Consider the following 16,350-nt stretch of genomic DNA (forward strand, 5'->3'; position numbering starts at 1 on the left):
AAACGGGATATCTGTGCTCTGTTCTTCATGGGAATGAAGTTCCCGATGCTAGCTTTCCAAGTTCGTAAACTTTCCATTGGTCCAAAGTCTTTTTACGTAATTCCTGTAATTGTGAGGAGAATCAAGCAAGGTGTTGACATCACAGGATTGTGATTGTCCCCTGTGTGTCTGTGCTAAGCTTACCAACTGTTGACATCACAGGATTGTCCCCTGTGTGTCTGTGCTAAGTTTACCAACTGTTGACGTCACAGGATTGTACCCTGTGTGTCTGTGCTAAGCTTACCAACTGTTGACGTCACAGGATTGTACCCTGTGTGTCTGTGCTAAGCTTACCAACTGTTGACGTCACAGGATTGTACCCTGTGTGTCTGTGCTAAGCTTACCAACTGTTGACGTCACAGGATTGTACCCTGTGTGTCTGTGCTAAGCTTACCAATTCATAATGCTAAGATCCGAAGTTCGATACCTGCATTAGTCAGAGCATAGATAACTTTGTTTTATTTTATCTAACAACCAAAAACAAACAAATTAAGATATCATTCCTTAACGCTATTGTTATTATAGTGCCCAGCCCGCTGGTAGCCCACCGTTAAATATGAAAGTTTATAACGACAAAAATCAGGCTTAGATACCTGCAATGAGAAAGCACGATTATTTGATTATTTAAGAACTAAAATGCTAATGTCCAAATTATAGAAGTACCAGTTTATTATAGTAAGTGCTATATTTTGTCACTTTTTGAGAAAGAGTATTCTATGATTAAAGTTAACAGTCTAAACCATAAAATTATACCAAAGTTTAATATAGGTTATTACTTCAAAAGTCTAACGGTTTCGGTGTATTTCAAAGCTGGAATTTCCTTCTGTTTTGATTTCCAACACATTAGTACTCAGCTTTTCTCGGTCCTGAAAATGCGCGCGCACCTTACTGTCTAAATGCGCATGTGCACGTACTTTCAACGGATGTAAACATACTTTTCAGCAAACATTTCGTACAACAACATGTTTAAAGCTTAAAGTTTTAAGAAAGGCCTAACGTTAGGTCGTAAAATAACAAGTTTGTTTATTGTTAGTATTAAATACGGTAATATTTGACCATAAATAAACTAAAGCAAAAACATATATCAGGTACAGTTAACACGTAGTTAACGTTAGGCCTAAGACGAATGGACTTAATAGATTCGGAGTCTGCAATTACAGTTACTTTGTATTGTACTAGAAATGTTTTACGGGTTTGTGAAAACTTCAAAATATTCAACTGCTTAGTTTTCTAACGCCGTGTTGCTTTCGGTTTATAATACAAAAGATAAGTGCATTCAGTATTAAAAACAGTTGGAAATTAAACAGTACTATTGTAGAAATATATTAATAGTGTTTGGGGGACACGTTTGTACTCACAATGCTGCGCTTCAAACAAGTACGACTGTTATGCACAGATGTAATGTATAATCGCTCCCCACTCATAATTGAATGTTAAAATCCGTAGTTGGATTCCTATGGTAAACAGATGTCATATTAACTAACTATAAAACAACATATAATTAAAATATAAATACCACTTGTAATTAATAAATAAATAAAGGATAAATACACTGGTTGCTATTTTTACTTTTATTTAAGTACATCTAAGTTAGAAATCTATTGGTCTTTTATCCATTTTATTACATGGGCCTTGCAAGGCCTGGTGGTTAGAGCATTTAACTCGTAAATTGTGGGTTGCGGATTGCATCTCGTGATTGAACGCGATCGCCCTTTCGGCTGTGGGGGCGTTATATTGTAACGGTCAATCCCACATTTCATTGCTAAAGAGTTGTTCAAGATGTGGTTGTGGGTGGTGTTGACCAGTTGCTTTCTCTCTAATCTATCACTTTTAAACTAAATAAAGCTAATACAGACAACCCTCTGGTAGCTTCGAGCGAAATTCAATCATGAAACAAAGTAACTAACAGGAAAACAGTTGACAAAACTACCATTTTATATAAGAATAAAATTCAATGTCTATCAAAGACGTCTTTAAATTAATGTATTCAATTATCCAAATGACAGTTAAAAACAAAGCGCAGGGACCGCCATCTACTGAGACCCAACGTTTATTAGATCACATAATATTACTATTACACGGATTTCTTTTCTGTTTCTCTCTGCTGGAGAAAACTAAGTTTAAAAAATTCTCGTCCTTCGTTTTGCACTCGTCGGTCTAGCTTAGTTGAAGTTATAAGAATGAGTGTTTCATAACCGGTTACTTCGTATTAGGTATATTACCAACTGAAAGTCGATATATCAGATATGTTGAATTTATTGTTTAACTTTTAGCTCTACGTGTTTTTCCTTATGTATTAGATACTATGAGAGCATAAAAATCCAATGTGAACTGATATGCCAACCGGACGTGGTATTTCCTGTCCCATAATTCAGATTTAGATATAATGAAATCCTAAAGGTGGTGATATATTAAACCATCTACATGTGTATATTTTGTCGTTACTATTATATATTTATTATAAATCCGTATTGCACAATATTAACAAATGTATTTTGAAGTTAACTAAAGTTTGGTAATTCATATTATGTTACTTTTGTTCTAAATAATCAAAAGAGTCATTAGAGATTCACATCAAAAACGATTTTTAATTGGGTAAACTCATATTGTCTGCTTATTGACTAGTCAAATATTTTATCTACTTACCGACCTTATTAATTTGAAAAAGACAAACAAACTCTGACTGTTAACAGTCATTTTGATAGTTGTGCGTCTTAGATATCTGACTGTTAACTATTATACTACACGTCACATCAAATTAGATTAACAACAGTTTATCATTATATTAGGTTTTATAACACCTTATAGGTCAGTATGTGTGCGCTTATAATGTAGACACATCATGTAGCTTCGTACTAAACAGTGAATAATGACGAAACATAATTTTAATATAAATGACATATAATGTTCCGTTTTTATTTTCATATTGCGTATGTTTACGTTATTACATTGCCATGTGAACTATCACATTATAATTACACTTATTGATCGGTGGTATATCTACCAAAATAAATGTGTAAGTCTGGGGGGGAACTAGCTACCAGTTAACCTACTAACCAGTAGTCAAAACTACGCGAAAAAAAGTAGCTGGAAACGTTTAAGCTCATCTAGAGATAAAGAAATTCGCTACAAGAAACGTTGACGAAACGGAAGAGTGCCAAACGTGAATTAGGCCAAACCAATCAAAATAAGCTCACCTGAAACCATAGAATCTTTAAGACATATTGTGAAGGTGAACCACACACGTGAAAGCGAGTACGTCACCCAGAGTTTAGATGAAAATTCCCGACTGCACTATGGCCACCTGCTGGGTTTTTTGTTTGTTTTTTATACAACATATACTGAAGGTCTTGAAATTTATGACGACCAGATCAGAACTTGGGGTAATAAACAATTAGAACAACGAACAACATACCTTATAACAATGGATTCATTGTTTTATTCAATGATTAGCGTGAAACCAGAGTGGAGAATGTTACATGTTATGCAGTTTATTTGGGCTTCGTCCACTGGTAATAGTTAACGAAGCGTACATTATTTCCAGTGATATTCTACAGAGAGCATTTTGTTTGTATTAATGTAAATATATGGTGGAAGACAATACCACATCAACATAATAAGAACTGATCCACGCTGTGCTCAGCAGTGGTTTGACTTTGGTCTGTTTCTAATAAAACTAATCCAGAACGTACACGAATGGAACTGAGAAACAGGAGTTTGTACACAAAATCTGACAACCGATTTGATGGACAACTAACGGTCTATTCTACGAGAAGTTTGTACACAAAACCTTATAATCTTGGGATTGATTTGATTGAAGAATAATTACCCCAAACCCGTTTTGAAACAGCGGTATGTTTAGGGAGTTATCATCCTAAAACTTGGGTTTCAATATTCGCGATGGGCAGAGTACAGACAGCCCACTCTGCAACTTTTTGATTAATAGCAAATACACCTAAGTGATCAAAAATCCTAAACATTATGTAATGACAACTTATATTATATACGTAAATCAGAATATAGATGTCGCTAAGTTACAGCTACTATATGATTACACCATTTAGTTGGTGTTTCGATGGGGCTTAAATTTTATCTCTTGTTTTTCTGTTTCTGTCTCCTCTCTTTCCGAAACTTTAAAAATAGTTAAAAAGGTTAAGTTCGTTGAAACTAACGTTGTTTTAAGTTTCTAATCCTTTAAATGCTTCCTGGTGGTTGAACGAGAGGTCTGATAACACCAAAATTCTTGTTTCAATACCAGCAATGGACATACGACAGACCAATTCGTAGTTCTTAACAGAAGAACTAGCATGAACTATTCTATCTTGATATAAACTCTAACAAAACTGAATAAAACTACTTTCTTGATAAGAAAATTGCGTCAAAAATTATTCTAGTTTTATTTGTACATACAGAAAACCATTTTTCATTCTTAAATAGAAAGTAATTAATGTATAAGATTCTATGATGGTTGGTTGAAACAACTAATGGAATTAACGTCGTGTCGCCTAGTTGTCTACTGAACCTATTTTTCATGCCCCAGGAGAAAACAAACACGTCCGACAGAAACACTTTGTTAGATGGAGTCTGTGTTTATAACCCACGGACCTTTTGTTCCCGCAGTAAAAGAAAACTAGCTGTCATGTCATTATGGTGCCTGGAATACTTACTGTTTCAATAGTGGTCCATCTTTAGTTTGTTTCACATAATCAGAGTACTGTAGATGTCTCTGTTTCTGGATATTTGTTTATGAAACATTCGACGTTTTAAAACAACCAACTAAAACAAATCATTAGAACAAGGTAGTACAGGTAATTCAGTAGAACATCAAGTCAAGGTCATGTAATTATATTAGGTTATAACTGTCACTCTTTAGCTGGTTTACAATGGAAAAACAAAAACTTTTATAATCCTTATAGGCCTTAAATTAGAACAATAGTGTTTGAAAACAATAATGCCATACCTCACCGAAACAGGTACAACAATAGTTTTTTGAAAACAATAATGCCATAGCTCACGGAAACAGGTACAACAATAGTTTTTGAAAACAATAATGCCATAGCTCACGGAAACAGGCACAACAATAGTTTTTGAAAACAATAATGCCATAGCTCACGGAAACAGGTACAACAATAGTTTTGATAAAAATGTTGTACATGGCAAAAGCAGGTAACATTCTGCTTCAATTAATAATAATTATAGCTATTAGAAAATATTTTTCGTTATATAAAACTAACCCCAAAAATCTTGAGAAAAATGAAATCTAGTTATGTTATTCAATCAAGAGGTCTTTCTATATTTTGACTTAATATGTGAAATAAAACTGTAGAAAAAACTATTTTACAAAAGAATAAAAACCGTAAAAATGAATCATTTGTTTTATTTACCTTTAGCTAAACCTTGTTTAATAAACCGGTTCTGTTTATCTATGTAAAACCGTAACATAAGCATTTGGAGCATAGTTTGAACTATGGAAAGTTACTTCAAATACTAATAATAAAATGTATTTTCCTTCGAAGTCCTGTTGTTATTTGAAGAAACGTCTTGAGTTTTCAGTTTGTAGAATCTGTTAGTTTGTTTCTTAGTTGAACTAAATAACATAAAAAACTTTCAAATTTATTTGGTTTGTGTCAGTAAAAAAAGAAATATAAACTGTTTCTTTCTGTCAAATCACATGTGCGTTTAACAACCGATATTTGTTTTCAAAACGTTTACCAATATTGAAGACTTTTACTGTTTGTAAAATAAACATTTTCTGAGTCACGTGCACGAGCTTTCCTTCTCCCAGTAGTCGATTTTTTCGCTCTACATATATAACGTCGATCGATACTGTCACCTCTACACTAGGCCACGTGCTACACAGTTATTAAACTGACTTGTCAGGGAAGTACTTCGAGAACATTCTATTTCTTAGTTCATTTCTTGTTGAAATTGGGGCCTGGCATGGCCTAGCGCGTCAAGGCGTGCGCTTCGTAATCTGAGGGTCGCGGGTTCACGCCCGAGTCGCGCCAAACATGCTCGCTCTCCCAGCCGTGGGGGCGTTATAATGTTACGGTCAATCCCACTATTCGTTGGTAAAAGAGTAGCCCAAGAGTTGGCGGTGGGTGGTGATGACTAGCTGCCTTCCCTCTAGTCTTACACTGCTAAATTAGGGACGGCTAGCACAGATAGCCCTCGAGTAGCTTTGTGCGAAATTCCAAAACAAACAAATTGTTGAAATTACATTTAATCGAATAATACTTGTAATACAGCAAAAAAAATATTTTCTACAGACATAAGATTAATGTAACTTTTTAATCTATCTTATATTCAAATATAAACAATATTTAGTGAAATTTTCGAAAGTTAGAAAAAGAAAAATCAATGAATAAACTCAGTATTAAATATATTAGTATAGGACACAAAATGTCGCATTTATACACTGGTAAATTATGTATCCTTAATGTGAGAGAAAGGAGAAACGTGTCTTAAAGTGTAACAAGTTGTTCATTAAGTTACACAATGAACAATAATGTGAACACAACAGGTATCGAAACTCCGATTTTTAGCATAAGCCTTTAGGTTTACCCTGAACAATTGGGGAAGCAACATATTGTAGGAACTCTATTTTTTCACTACAGTGAAAACCTTAAAAATTTCTGTATCGTTATGAAAGAAGATCTCGAAATAGTTAATACCGATTATATTACCACTTCATAACACTAAGTTAATAATTAACCAACATTTATTCCAGGAGTCGCAAATATTTAGATATAATATTCTTTATCCCAATTTTAATTACTGTTGTGTTACTATAGTTACTTCTGTATCAGTTAAGTGTGGACGGATTTCACCTATTAGCTATATCAATGTTGTGAGGTCAGGCTTAACGTGCTAGCTGTACTGTATGAAAAAGACGGAAAAGAAATGGTAAGAGATAGATACACATTTGGTAAACATAATTTCGATGAACTGTATGTGGTTCATTGATTCAGTTCGTAGATATTTACTTTAACAAAATGTGAACGTTTAACAGTTGATAGTCAAAACTGCCGTTTTGCCGACGTACACGTAAGAAGAAATGTGTTGAATTCTGTCACCTTCAATATTTCTATACAATCTTCTGTTGACGTTAGGCCTAGTACAAACTATCGGTCGGGTTACAAACATACAGTCTTCTGTTGGCGTTAGGCCTATTACCAACTGCCGGTCAGGTTACAAACATACAGTCTTTTGTTTGTGTTAAGCCTTGTACCAACTATCTGTCGGGTTACAAACATACGGTCTTCTGTTCGTGTTAAGCCTTGTACCAACTACCGGTCGGGTTACAAACATACAGTCTTCTGTTCGTGTTAAGCCTAGTACCAACTACCGGTCGGGTTACAAACATACATACATATAGTCTTCTGTTCGTGTTAATATAAAAAACTGGTAGTTTGTTCTAGGCTTAAGATGTTTTGATTTTGGATCCCCGAGCTTTAGTAAGGCCGTGTTGCCACACCCATTTATAATCTATCTGACGACCACATATCAAGAAAATAGCTCTGCAGCTATGAAAAAAAACTGTACTATAAAAATCCGTCATGGTCAAATTACAACACATCTACCTACATGCTTTCCATAATCCTTCTATGCAAGAATAGAAGATTTACCAGCAACCATTTCAACAAATCCATCTCAGAGTTTCACAGGTACTGCGTCCAGCGACTTTACCAGAAAGTTTCGTAAGGAATAGCATGAGTAACTATTTTATTTTCTAGTTGCTTGAGGCACGAGGTGATTCACTATATAACTTGTGAAATCAGCTTGTGTACACGTGGCATGTGTCATCCTCAGACAAATATTACCCAGGGTACTGTTACCCGAGTAACTTTCGCTACTAATTTGTGTAATTAGATTCTTTCTTGTTTCAAGATGAGTCGTTTTTCTTATCATGGTTGAAGTACAGTTTGCTGCAGGTCTCTTTCTGAATGGTCCTATGTCACCTCAAGTTGATCCATATTACTTCCTTCACCAACGCCATTAAGTTTAATGGATATTACCATCTTAGATAGCCCAGCATGGCCAGGTGGTTAAGGCACTCGAGTCTTAATCAGAGGGTCGCGGATTCGAATCTGTCACACCAAATATGCTCGCTCTTTCAGCCGTGTGGACGTTATCATGGAACGATCAATCCCACTATTCGTTAGTAAAAGAGTAGCCCAAGAGTTTGGGGGTAGGTGGTGATGGCTGGCTGCCTTCCCTCTAGTCTTACACTGTTAAATTAGGGACGGCTTGCGCAGATAGCCCTTGAGTAGCTTTGCACGAAGTTAAGAACAAACCAAATTATTTTAGAAATTCTAAGTCTTCGACTCTAGACAACAAAGTATATTTATGTGTCATGCAGTGAACTAAGACAGAAACTTCTTACGAATTTTATTTTTAGAATATTAAACTCATTACATTCTAGAATTGTACGACTAACGTTTTGTCATAGATTATACAACAATGACAATCTTTCAGTTTTCTCGTGCACCATTGTTTACTGTCTTTTTTGTTTATCTAGGCTTCGCGGGGGGTCGCTGTAGGCAGGTGAATATTACACTGATGATGCTGTATATTTGTGTTGGAAGTGGTTGTTTAGCTAACAAAAGGAGAGGCCTGGCATGGCCAAACGTGTTAAGGCGTGCGACTCCTAATCTGAGGGGCGCGGGTTCGCATCCCCTTCGCGCCAAACATGCTCGCCCTCCCAGCCGTGGGGGCGTTATAATGTGACGGTCAATCCCACTATTCGTTGGTAAAAGAGTAGCCCAAGAGTTGGCGGTGGGTGGTGATGACTAGCTGCCTTCCCTCTAGTCTTACACTGCTAAATTAGGGAAGGCTAGCACAGATATCCCTCGTGTAGCTTTATGCGAAATTCAAAAACAAAAGCAAACAAACAAAACAAAAGGGGATATATTTTATGCGATAGCACACTTTCTACAAACGTCAAATAATAGCAAAATGTAGTTTTGATACGTCACGTTCTATAATGAATGGCTGATTTGCATATTTAAAACAGCTTTAATATAGCGACCTCAGCCCTCTGCATAGGTGGCTATGGAAACGCCTAATAAATATTAACATTCAAATACGATAGTTACGTCAATACTTCTCTCGAATTACGAATAACTTCGATATGACATCATGCGGATATTATCATACAGATTTAGTGCATTCAGATGTACAAATTTATGTTAGGGCTACTGATATCATAAAATTATACAGTTGTCATGGTAACATCAATAACGTTGTCTGCATGGTTCCGCCTTTCTCGAAAACAGTTTTATCAGAAAAGCGGGCCAAACAAAAACAATCAAACAGAAATATGACAACATAAATTATGTGGGTAAGATAGAAGTAATCGTTTCTTTGGAACATATATTATAATGTTTATACAGTTCTTACCGACAGATAAATCTGAAATGTGGGAAGAACACGTAGTATTCATGGGTAGTAACCCATAGTTAAATTCTAACAAAGTCAGACACTTGTTAAAATCTGGTAATATTTCTAACACTAATTAACAACAAATACTTTTCTACAACTATCGAAATACGCCTGATTGAGTTTTAAACCAATAGCTTTAGTGGTTTATTATTTAGACGGCCTGGCATGGCCTAGCGCGTAAGGCGCGCGACTCGTAATCCGAGAATCGCGGGTTCAAATCTCCGTCACACCAAACATGCTCGCCCTCCCAGCCGTGGGAGCGTTATAATGTGACGGTCAATCCCACTTTTCGTTGGTAAAAGAGTAGCCCAAGAGTTGGCGGTGGGTGGTGATGACTAGCTGCCTTCCCTCTAGTCTTACACTGCTAAATTAGGGACGGCTAGCACAGATAGCCCTCGAGTAGCTTTGTGCGAAATTCCAAAACAAACAAGCTTTATTATTAAGACTTTAAACAGTTTCCGTGTGAGGAAAACAAGAACTAAAACTGATGACGTAAAAAGAACATATAATTATTAAACAACACTTTCACTTCGTATTTGGTTTAGGGTCCCAACATGGTTAGGTGATTAGGGCTCTCGACTTGCAATCTGAAATTCGCGGGTTTAGTTACAGTCTCACAAACCATGTTAGCCCTTTCACCCGTGGAAACATCATAATGTAACTGTCAGTCACACTATTCGTTGGTAAAAAAGTAGCCCAAGAGTTGGCGGTGGAATGCGACAATTAGCTACCTTCCCTATAGTTTTTTTACTGTTAAATTAGAGACGGCTAGCGCAGATATCCCTCGTATAGCTTAAGGAATATTAAAAAAAACACAACTTTCTACACATAATATATGTTGCTGTTCTAGATGGAAGCCCTTCTTAATGTGATGGGCTGTTGCCTAGGGAACTGACATTTACGTTTGTGGGTCCTTATCTGTTAGAAGACGGCACACTGTTTATCATGGCTAGGGAACTGACCTTTATGTTTGTGGGTCCTTATCTATTAGAAAATGACCCACTGTTTATCATGGTTAGGGTACGACTAGTTGCAAGTTTCTTTTTAGATAATCCAAACTCTTCTGGTTTCCAGTGACATCAAGTATAAGAAATATCTGTCTTGGAAGTTCTTAATTCGAAACAAGTGTTGTATGGCTTCAGTGGTTAAGGAGCACGACTCCTAAAACGAGGGGGCATTATAAAGTTAAGGTCAATACCACTATTCGTTAGTTAAAGTGAAGACCAAGAGATGGCGGTGTTGAATAGCTGCCTTCCCTGTTCTTATCATAACTAAATTAAGGACTTCTAGCGCACGTAACTCTTTTATAGCTTTGCATGAAATTCAAACCAAACCAATTTGATCCCATTTTTATGACCTTTATATGATAGATATTTTGTGAAAAGGTTATTCCATCCCATTCCAGAAAACGGTCAATCTTCAGTAGTTTCACACTCACCACATAATGTCAAATGATGTAGTTATGATGCATCCTGTTCCACTGCAATTTCGTATCGGCTGATTTTTATATTCATAATCACTCTGACATCACGCCTTCAACAATTTTTATTTGACAGTCTATACAAATCTTCAGCGATTCATTTTTTTCTAAAATAACAATAAAAACTTAGTTTCTCAAAGAGAAACAAAGTGCGTTGGTTATTGTAAGTAAATGAACCTTTCTAAATGAGGTATAAGTTATTTGATTTAAAAATTCGAAGTCCCACACACACAACAGTTAATTACCCATTTCCTCTTGTCTCTCATCATTTAAAAGGAACTGGTACAAAAACTCGTGTTCAACTCCAACAGATATGAAAACTATTATCTTACAGAAAAGCTTTCTGCTACAAGTTGCTAGCAATGGTGTTATTAATTATTGGCAGATAGGCCTTCTGTAACGCTAGTAATGGCTTCACTAGACTGATGACGTCCCTTTACGTCTAATTACTCTTTGTTTCCCTATAAGTATCATATATTATTGTAATTAGTAGCGAGTAATAATATTATAAAAAACAACATACGATATAAAAATTATTGTATACCACAGTAAAGTTTGTTTTATTTCCTATACTTTACCGTAATTAGGTAAATAATTTTAATTCTCACAATCAGCCGATAAGCTAATAAGTACTTTTATTTAAATAATAAATGACGTAATGACCACAGGAAATCGATATGTCATACTATTGGTTTCGGTGATAGGCGTTTTTAAATATTTGTTTCTTACGTTATTTCCATCTCGTTCTCCTAGGTGGCTGCTGTCTCAGATTGGTAAACCTGCACGTGCCTCCAGTGATATTAAGGGGTGACCCTCTGTGGTTGAACTGCACCTATGATCTAGAAATGGATGTGTTGTACGCTGTCAAGTGGTATAAAAATGACACAGAGTTTTACCGGTACATACCCCGAGATACCCCTTCTGCACAAATCTACCCCATGTCTGGAGTTTATGTTGATGTAAGATTTCCTATATGTTAGTTTACATGTTTTTACTACTGTTTGCCTTATGACAATGTTAACCGTGTTGTATTGTCTAATACGAGATAATTAGTGATAAACTTTTAAAGAATGCAGACACTTCGGTTAACTTGGTGAGAAGGTAAAAGACAGAACAATACAGTTTGGTAATAAATAAGCCACTTTTCAGCCAGTTGTCTCCAAATCCATTAATAAAGATATATAACAACAAACACTGGCTTAGCAGTAAAGTGATATAATCAGCGTAAATAATAATATTATTTCTTGGTAATAAGAATTAATATTTTACAATGACGGCAAGGAAAATTCAATGTTTTATTATTATTAATTATTTAGTTAGGTTATTATTATTATTATGTAATAATATTGTAGATATATTTAATTGAATGCTTAAATTTTTTTTTTCTAAATACGAACATTTAGTAGAATGTTTAGTTTCAACAAAGACAAGATAGATCTGGAACTATCGCGGTAATTACAAATAATAATAAGTCCGAACAAAGAATACTGACTCAGTTACCTAGTGACAAACAGAAGTGAAATCACCGATAGATGATCGAATGGACTTTTTTGAGTGACTATGGAAGTTAAACTTGTGATCCTCGTAAAAGAGAGACCAGCATTAGATTCACCTACAGGACCAAGGGGAAAGAGTCTGAACACACTAGAAAGGGACAAAGAAAGGGGCACCGTAGCCAGCTTTAGTCTTTTTATAGTGGTATAAAAAATCATCCTGGATTTGTTGTTTGATAACATTGTTTGAAAGGAGCTGTGTCTAAGAATGCTTTTCATGTGTACAGACTCTACTAATACTGAATGGTACGTTTTATACAAAGGTTCAGGACATTTCTTTTTGTGACTGGTTGAGGTCCGCTCAGAGAAGCAGTCTTAAGAGACGCTGCCTGGTGGTTAGGGCGCTCAACTCGCAATCGAGGGATTGCTAGTTCGAATACCAGTTGCCGAACATGCTCGTTCTCTCAGCTGTGGGGATGTAGTAAAGATAGTCCACTGTTTAGTACTTAAGAACAAATAAACAAGAATATTACTGCATATTGATCAAAAACTTAAACAATGTTTTTCAGCCAGACGAGAACAACAGTTACTGTAGACAAATAATGACCTTTATGTAAGGAAATCTTTTCTGGGGCTATAAAGTTAGGGCACTTGAAGACATGTGTACGTATATATGTTTAAAATTACGCTACATATTTAAAAAAACAAAACAAAAAGAGGACTCTCAGGGCACAAGCTACAACGTAGGATTATAAAATGTATCCTAGGTTTTGTAGGTAAATACGGAAGTAGGACCCACGTTGCGGTGAGGATACACCGTTAATCAGTCTTAACCTCCACTTCGCTGATCTCACATAAGAAAATTAGAAATTAGGAGAGCGAGATGCGAGTGCTCAAGTTTACAATGTCCTACATCTATATCACCCTTCACTGCTTGTAGACAGTTGTGGGAAGGTGACTGCTCTCCAAGTTAAAATAAGAAAAATATAAACATAAACACATGAAAAGAAAGAAGAAATGTGAAATAAATAATTAAAATAAGATAATACTATTTAGAGGTAAGTAAGATAAAATTTACCTCTTGAAATTAACATTCCTGACCCCAATATGACAGATGTACTAATTAACAAGACATCAGTGAACTATCAGTTTACTCTGACTGTCATGTTTTCATATGCAGCTTAAGGTATACATCCGCATAAAGTAGTGCCAAGTTTTTATATGAAGTTATTTTTAACTAAAAATGCTTAGTAATTTTTAATAGAATTTCTCTGATTGTATTTTCTTTGTATTTATTTAATACATTTTTGTATTTATTACAGAATAATTTAATAATTTTATCTACAATTTTTGTTATGAAATCCATTAGCTATTAATTTTCTTATCAGTATTTCAACATTAATAATAAAATCTTGTAATTTATTACAAATTTTACAATATCTAAATAACTATAAAGTTATAATCTTTATAACAGATGGGTATGGAACATTACTATATAAGGAGGGTAAACAATACCTGAATAATTGTTAAGTTACAATGTTTATAATAGATGGGTATGGAACATTACTATGTAAGGAGGGTAAACAATATCTGAATAACTGTTAAGTTACAATGTTTATAATAGATGGGTATGGAACATTACTATGTAAGGAAAGTAAACAATACCTGAATAACTGTTGAGTTATAATATTCATATTAGATTGATATGGAACATTACCATGTAAGGAAGTTAAACCATGAATTGGAAAATCAAAATTTTTTCTTTTATCGAAAATATTTATATTAATTCCTTTTTATCAATTACTTTAACTTGTAAATTTAAATAATGTGCATCTGTATTAGAAATTCAAGTATTTTCAATTTCTAATTCTGCTGGGTAAATAGTGTTAATAACATTATATATTTCAGATTTATTTATGTTAATTAAATCATCAATATGTCTGTAAGTTAAAGTAAAAATATTTGGATTTGTATAATTTTTCAATAAATATATTTTCATAGTAATATAAATATAAATTTGCTATACAAGTTGAATAATTAGCTTCCATTGGAACCCCTATCACTTGTTTATGAAAAATATAAAATTATTATAAATTCAGAAACTTAATATATCTTTAATATTTTTGGAACGTTTTTTTTTTTTTTTACAGTTCTATAAAAGGATAATAGTGTTGTTCTATTAATGAATTTAAAACAAATATTAAATCTTTTAATAGTATGTGGTGTATAATGTTGTAAAATCAAATGTTTGAATACTATTCACGTGATCACACTTTCTTAGACATTCTAAAATAGGTTCGTTACTTCTTATTGTCCAAAACGTCTGTTTTATTAAATACTTACATTTCTTATTTTACAAAGTAAAATATTACGTAATTTATTTAATAATATAGCCGGTTGTTTGGTAATTGTTTTTATTGAATTGGAAATTAATTTGATTGGAGATTTATGTAATTTTGGAATAGCATAAAGAAAGGGCCAATTTACATAAGAATTATATTTAGAAGGAAGTTTATGATAAGTTTTAACAAAATTATTAATTAATCTATCTTTGGATTGGTTGACAAGTTTAAAAGTTTGCGTATTATTAATTTATTTTATTATAATTAATACATAGGTTTTTTTCACAAATTATATAAATGTTACAGTTAGTTTTATCAATAAGAACTATAACATATTTTTCTTGTGGTTATTTAATCTTATGTTTTAGCTGATTAAATGCTAAACCTGTATGGTATTTTTTAAATTTATGTAGGATAATTTTATTTTTTATTTTTTAAGTGCATACAACTTCCATTCTATAAACCATCTAGATGGATAAACTGTAATATAATAAAGTTTTAAAATATATTCATCAATATTTTAGAATATTACTATTATTATATTTTGTTCCTATTCTGTATTTAGTTTATTTTTTATTATTTCATGTAATATTTTATAATATCTAAATTACCAGTAATAATATGTTTATGAAAAGTATCAACCAATAAACTATTGTCACATTCACAAGATAAATTATTAACATCTACATTTAAATTAGTTAAAAAAACTTATAATATTAATGTACCAATTGAAACTTCATATTTATAACTGACAGTAAGTCTTAAGTTTTTACAAAGAAAAATATTATTGTTTATAAATTGATGAGTAATTTTAGTAATCTGTAAATCATTTAATATTTTATGCCTAAAATTTATTATCAAATATGAAAGTTTTTACTTTCTCTTTTTCAAAACTTGAAACATTATTAATTTTTAATCAATATTTTATATTAATCAGTGATGACGAGAAAACCCACTTGTAGAGAAAAATATATATGTAAAAACGGCTGGTTAGGGTTGAGAAAATTATTTTCTTATGTAGTGGAGCATCATTAGGTTCATAAAGAAAGAAATAGGTAACTGATCGGAAGCTGACCACATGTTTGAAAGGGGTTGTGTAACTGAGTGTCGGAATATAGAGGGCGGTGTTAGATGTTTGAATATATAATTTTATATTATTTATTTTATTATTTTTAATATAGGAATAAAGGTGTTCCTTTGTAATGGTTTATTTTGGGTTTAAGTTGTTGTATAAGTAAGGCTTCTTTAATTTTGCGTTTGTTATGTTTGTTTATTTATTTAGTATTTGGGTGTTTTCTATGGTTTTGTTGTGTTTATTTGACTTGCAGTGTTCGAAAACGTGTGAAGGTGACTTTTTATGTTCTTTGAATCTGGTTTCCATTTTTTCTACTTGTTTCTCCAATATAGAAGTCGTGGCAGTAATTACATTGTATTTTATAAATAATGTTGGTGTGGTGTTTGTCAGTGTAGTTTTTACACAGTATAGACCTTAGTTTTGTCCCTGGTTTTTCAATAAATTTGGTATAAACTGGAATGTCATATTTGATTGCTT

General features: G+C 33.5%; 1 protein-coding gene and 1 long non-coding RNA gene across 2 annotated transcripts in view; one reads left to right on the plus strand and one right to left on the minus strand.

The window, feature by feature from the left end:
* LOC143234820 (uncharacterized) overlaps positions 1-16,350 on the plus strand; it is a 55,874-nt gene that overhangs the window by 18,045 nt on the left and 21,479 nt on the right. The window contains exon 2 of the mRNA XM_076472463.1: positions 11,717-11,922. Within this exon, the coding sequence (XP_076328578.1) occupies positions 11,717-11,922 (206 nt within the window). The remainder of the gene's footprint in view (positions 1-11,716; positions 11,923-16,350) is intronic.
* Positions 11,031-13,683, minus strand: LOC143234821 (uncharacterized). The gene is made up of 3 exons (XR_013018813.1): positions 13,535-13,683; positions 11,693-11,802; positions 11,031-11,424 (listed from the first exon to the last, which is right to left on the minus strand). It is a non-coding gene; the product is annotated as an uncharacterized LOC143234821 (long non-coding RNA).

This window comes from Tachypleus tridentatus, chromosome 12 (genome assembly GCF_004210375.1).
Source record: "Tachypleus tridentatus isolate NWPU-2018 chromosome 12, ASM421037v1, whole genome shotgun sequence".
NCBI lineage: Eukaryota > Metazoa > Arthropoda > Merostomata > Xiphosura > Limulidae > Tachypleus > Tachypleus tridentatus.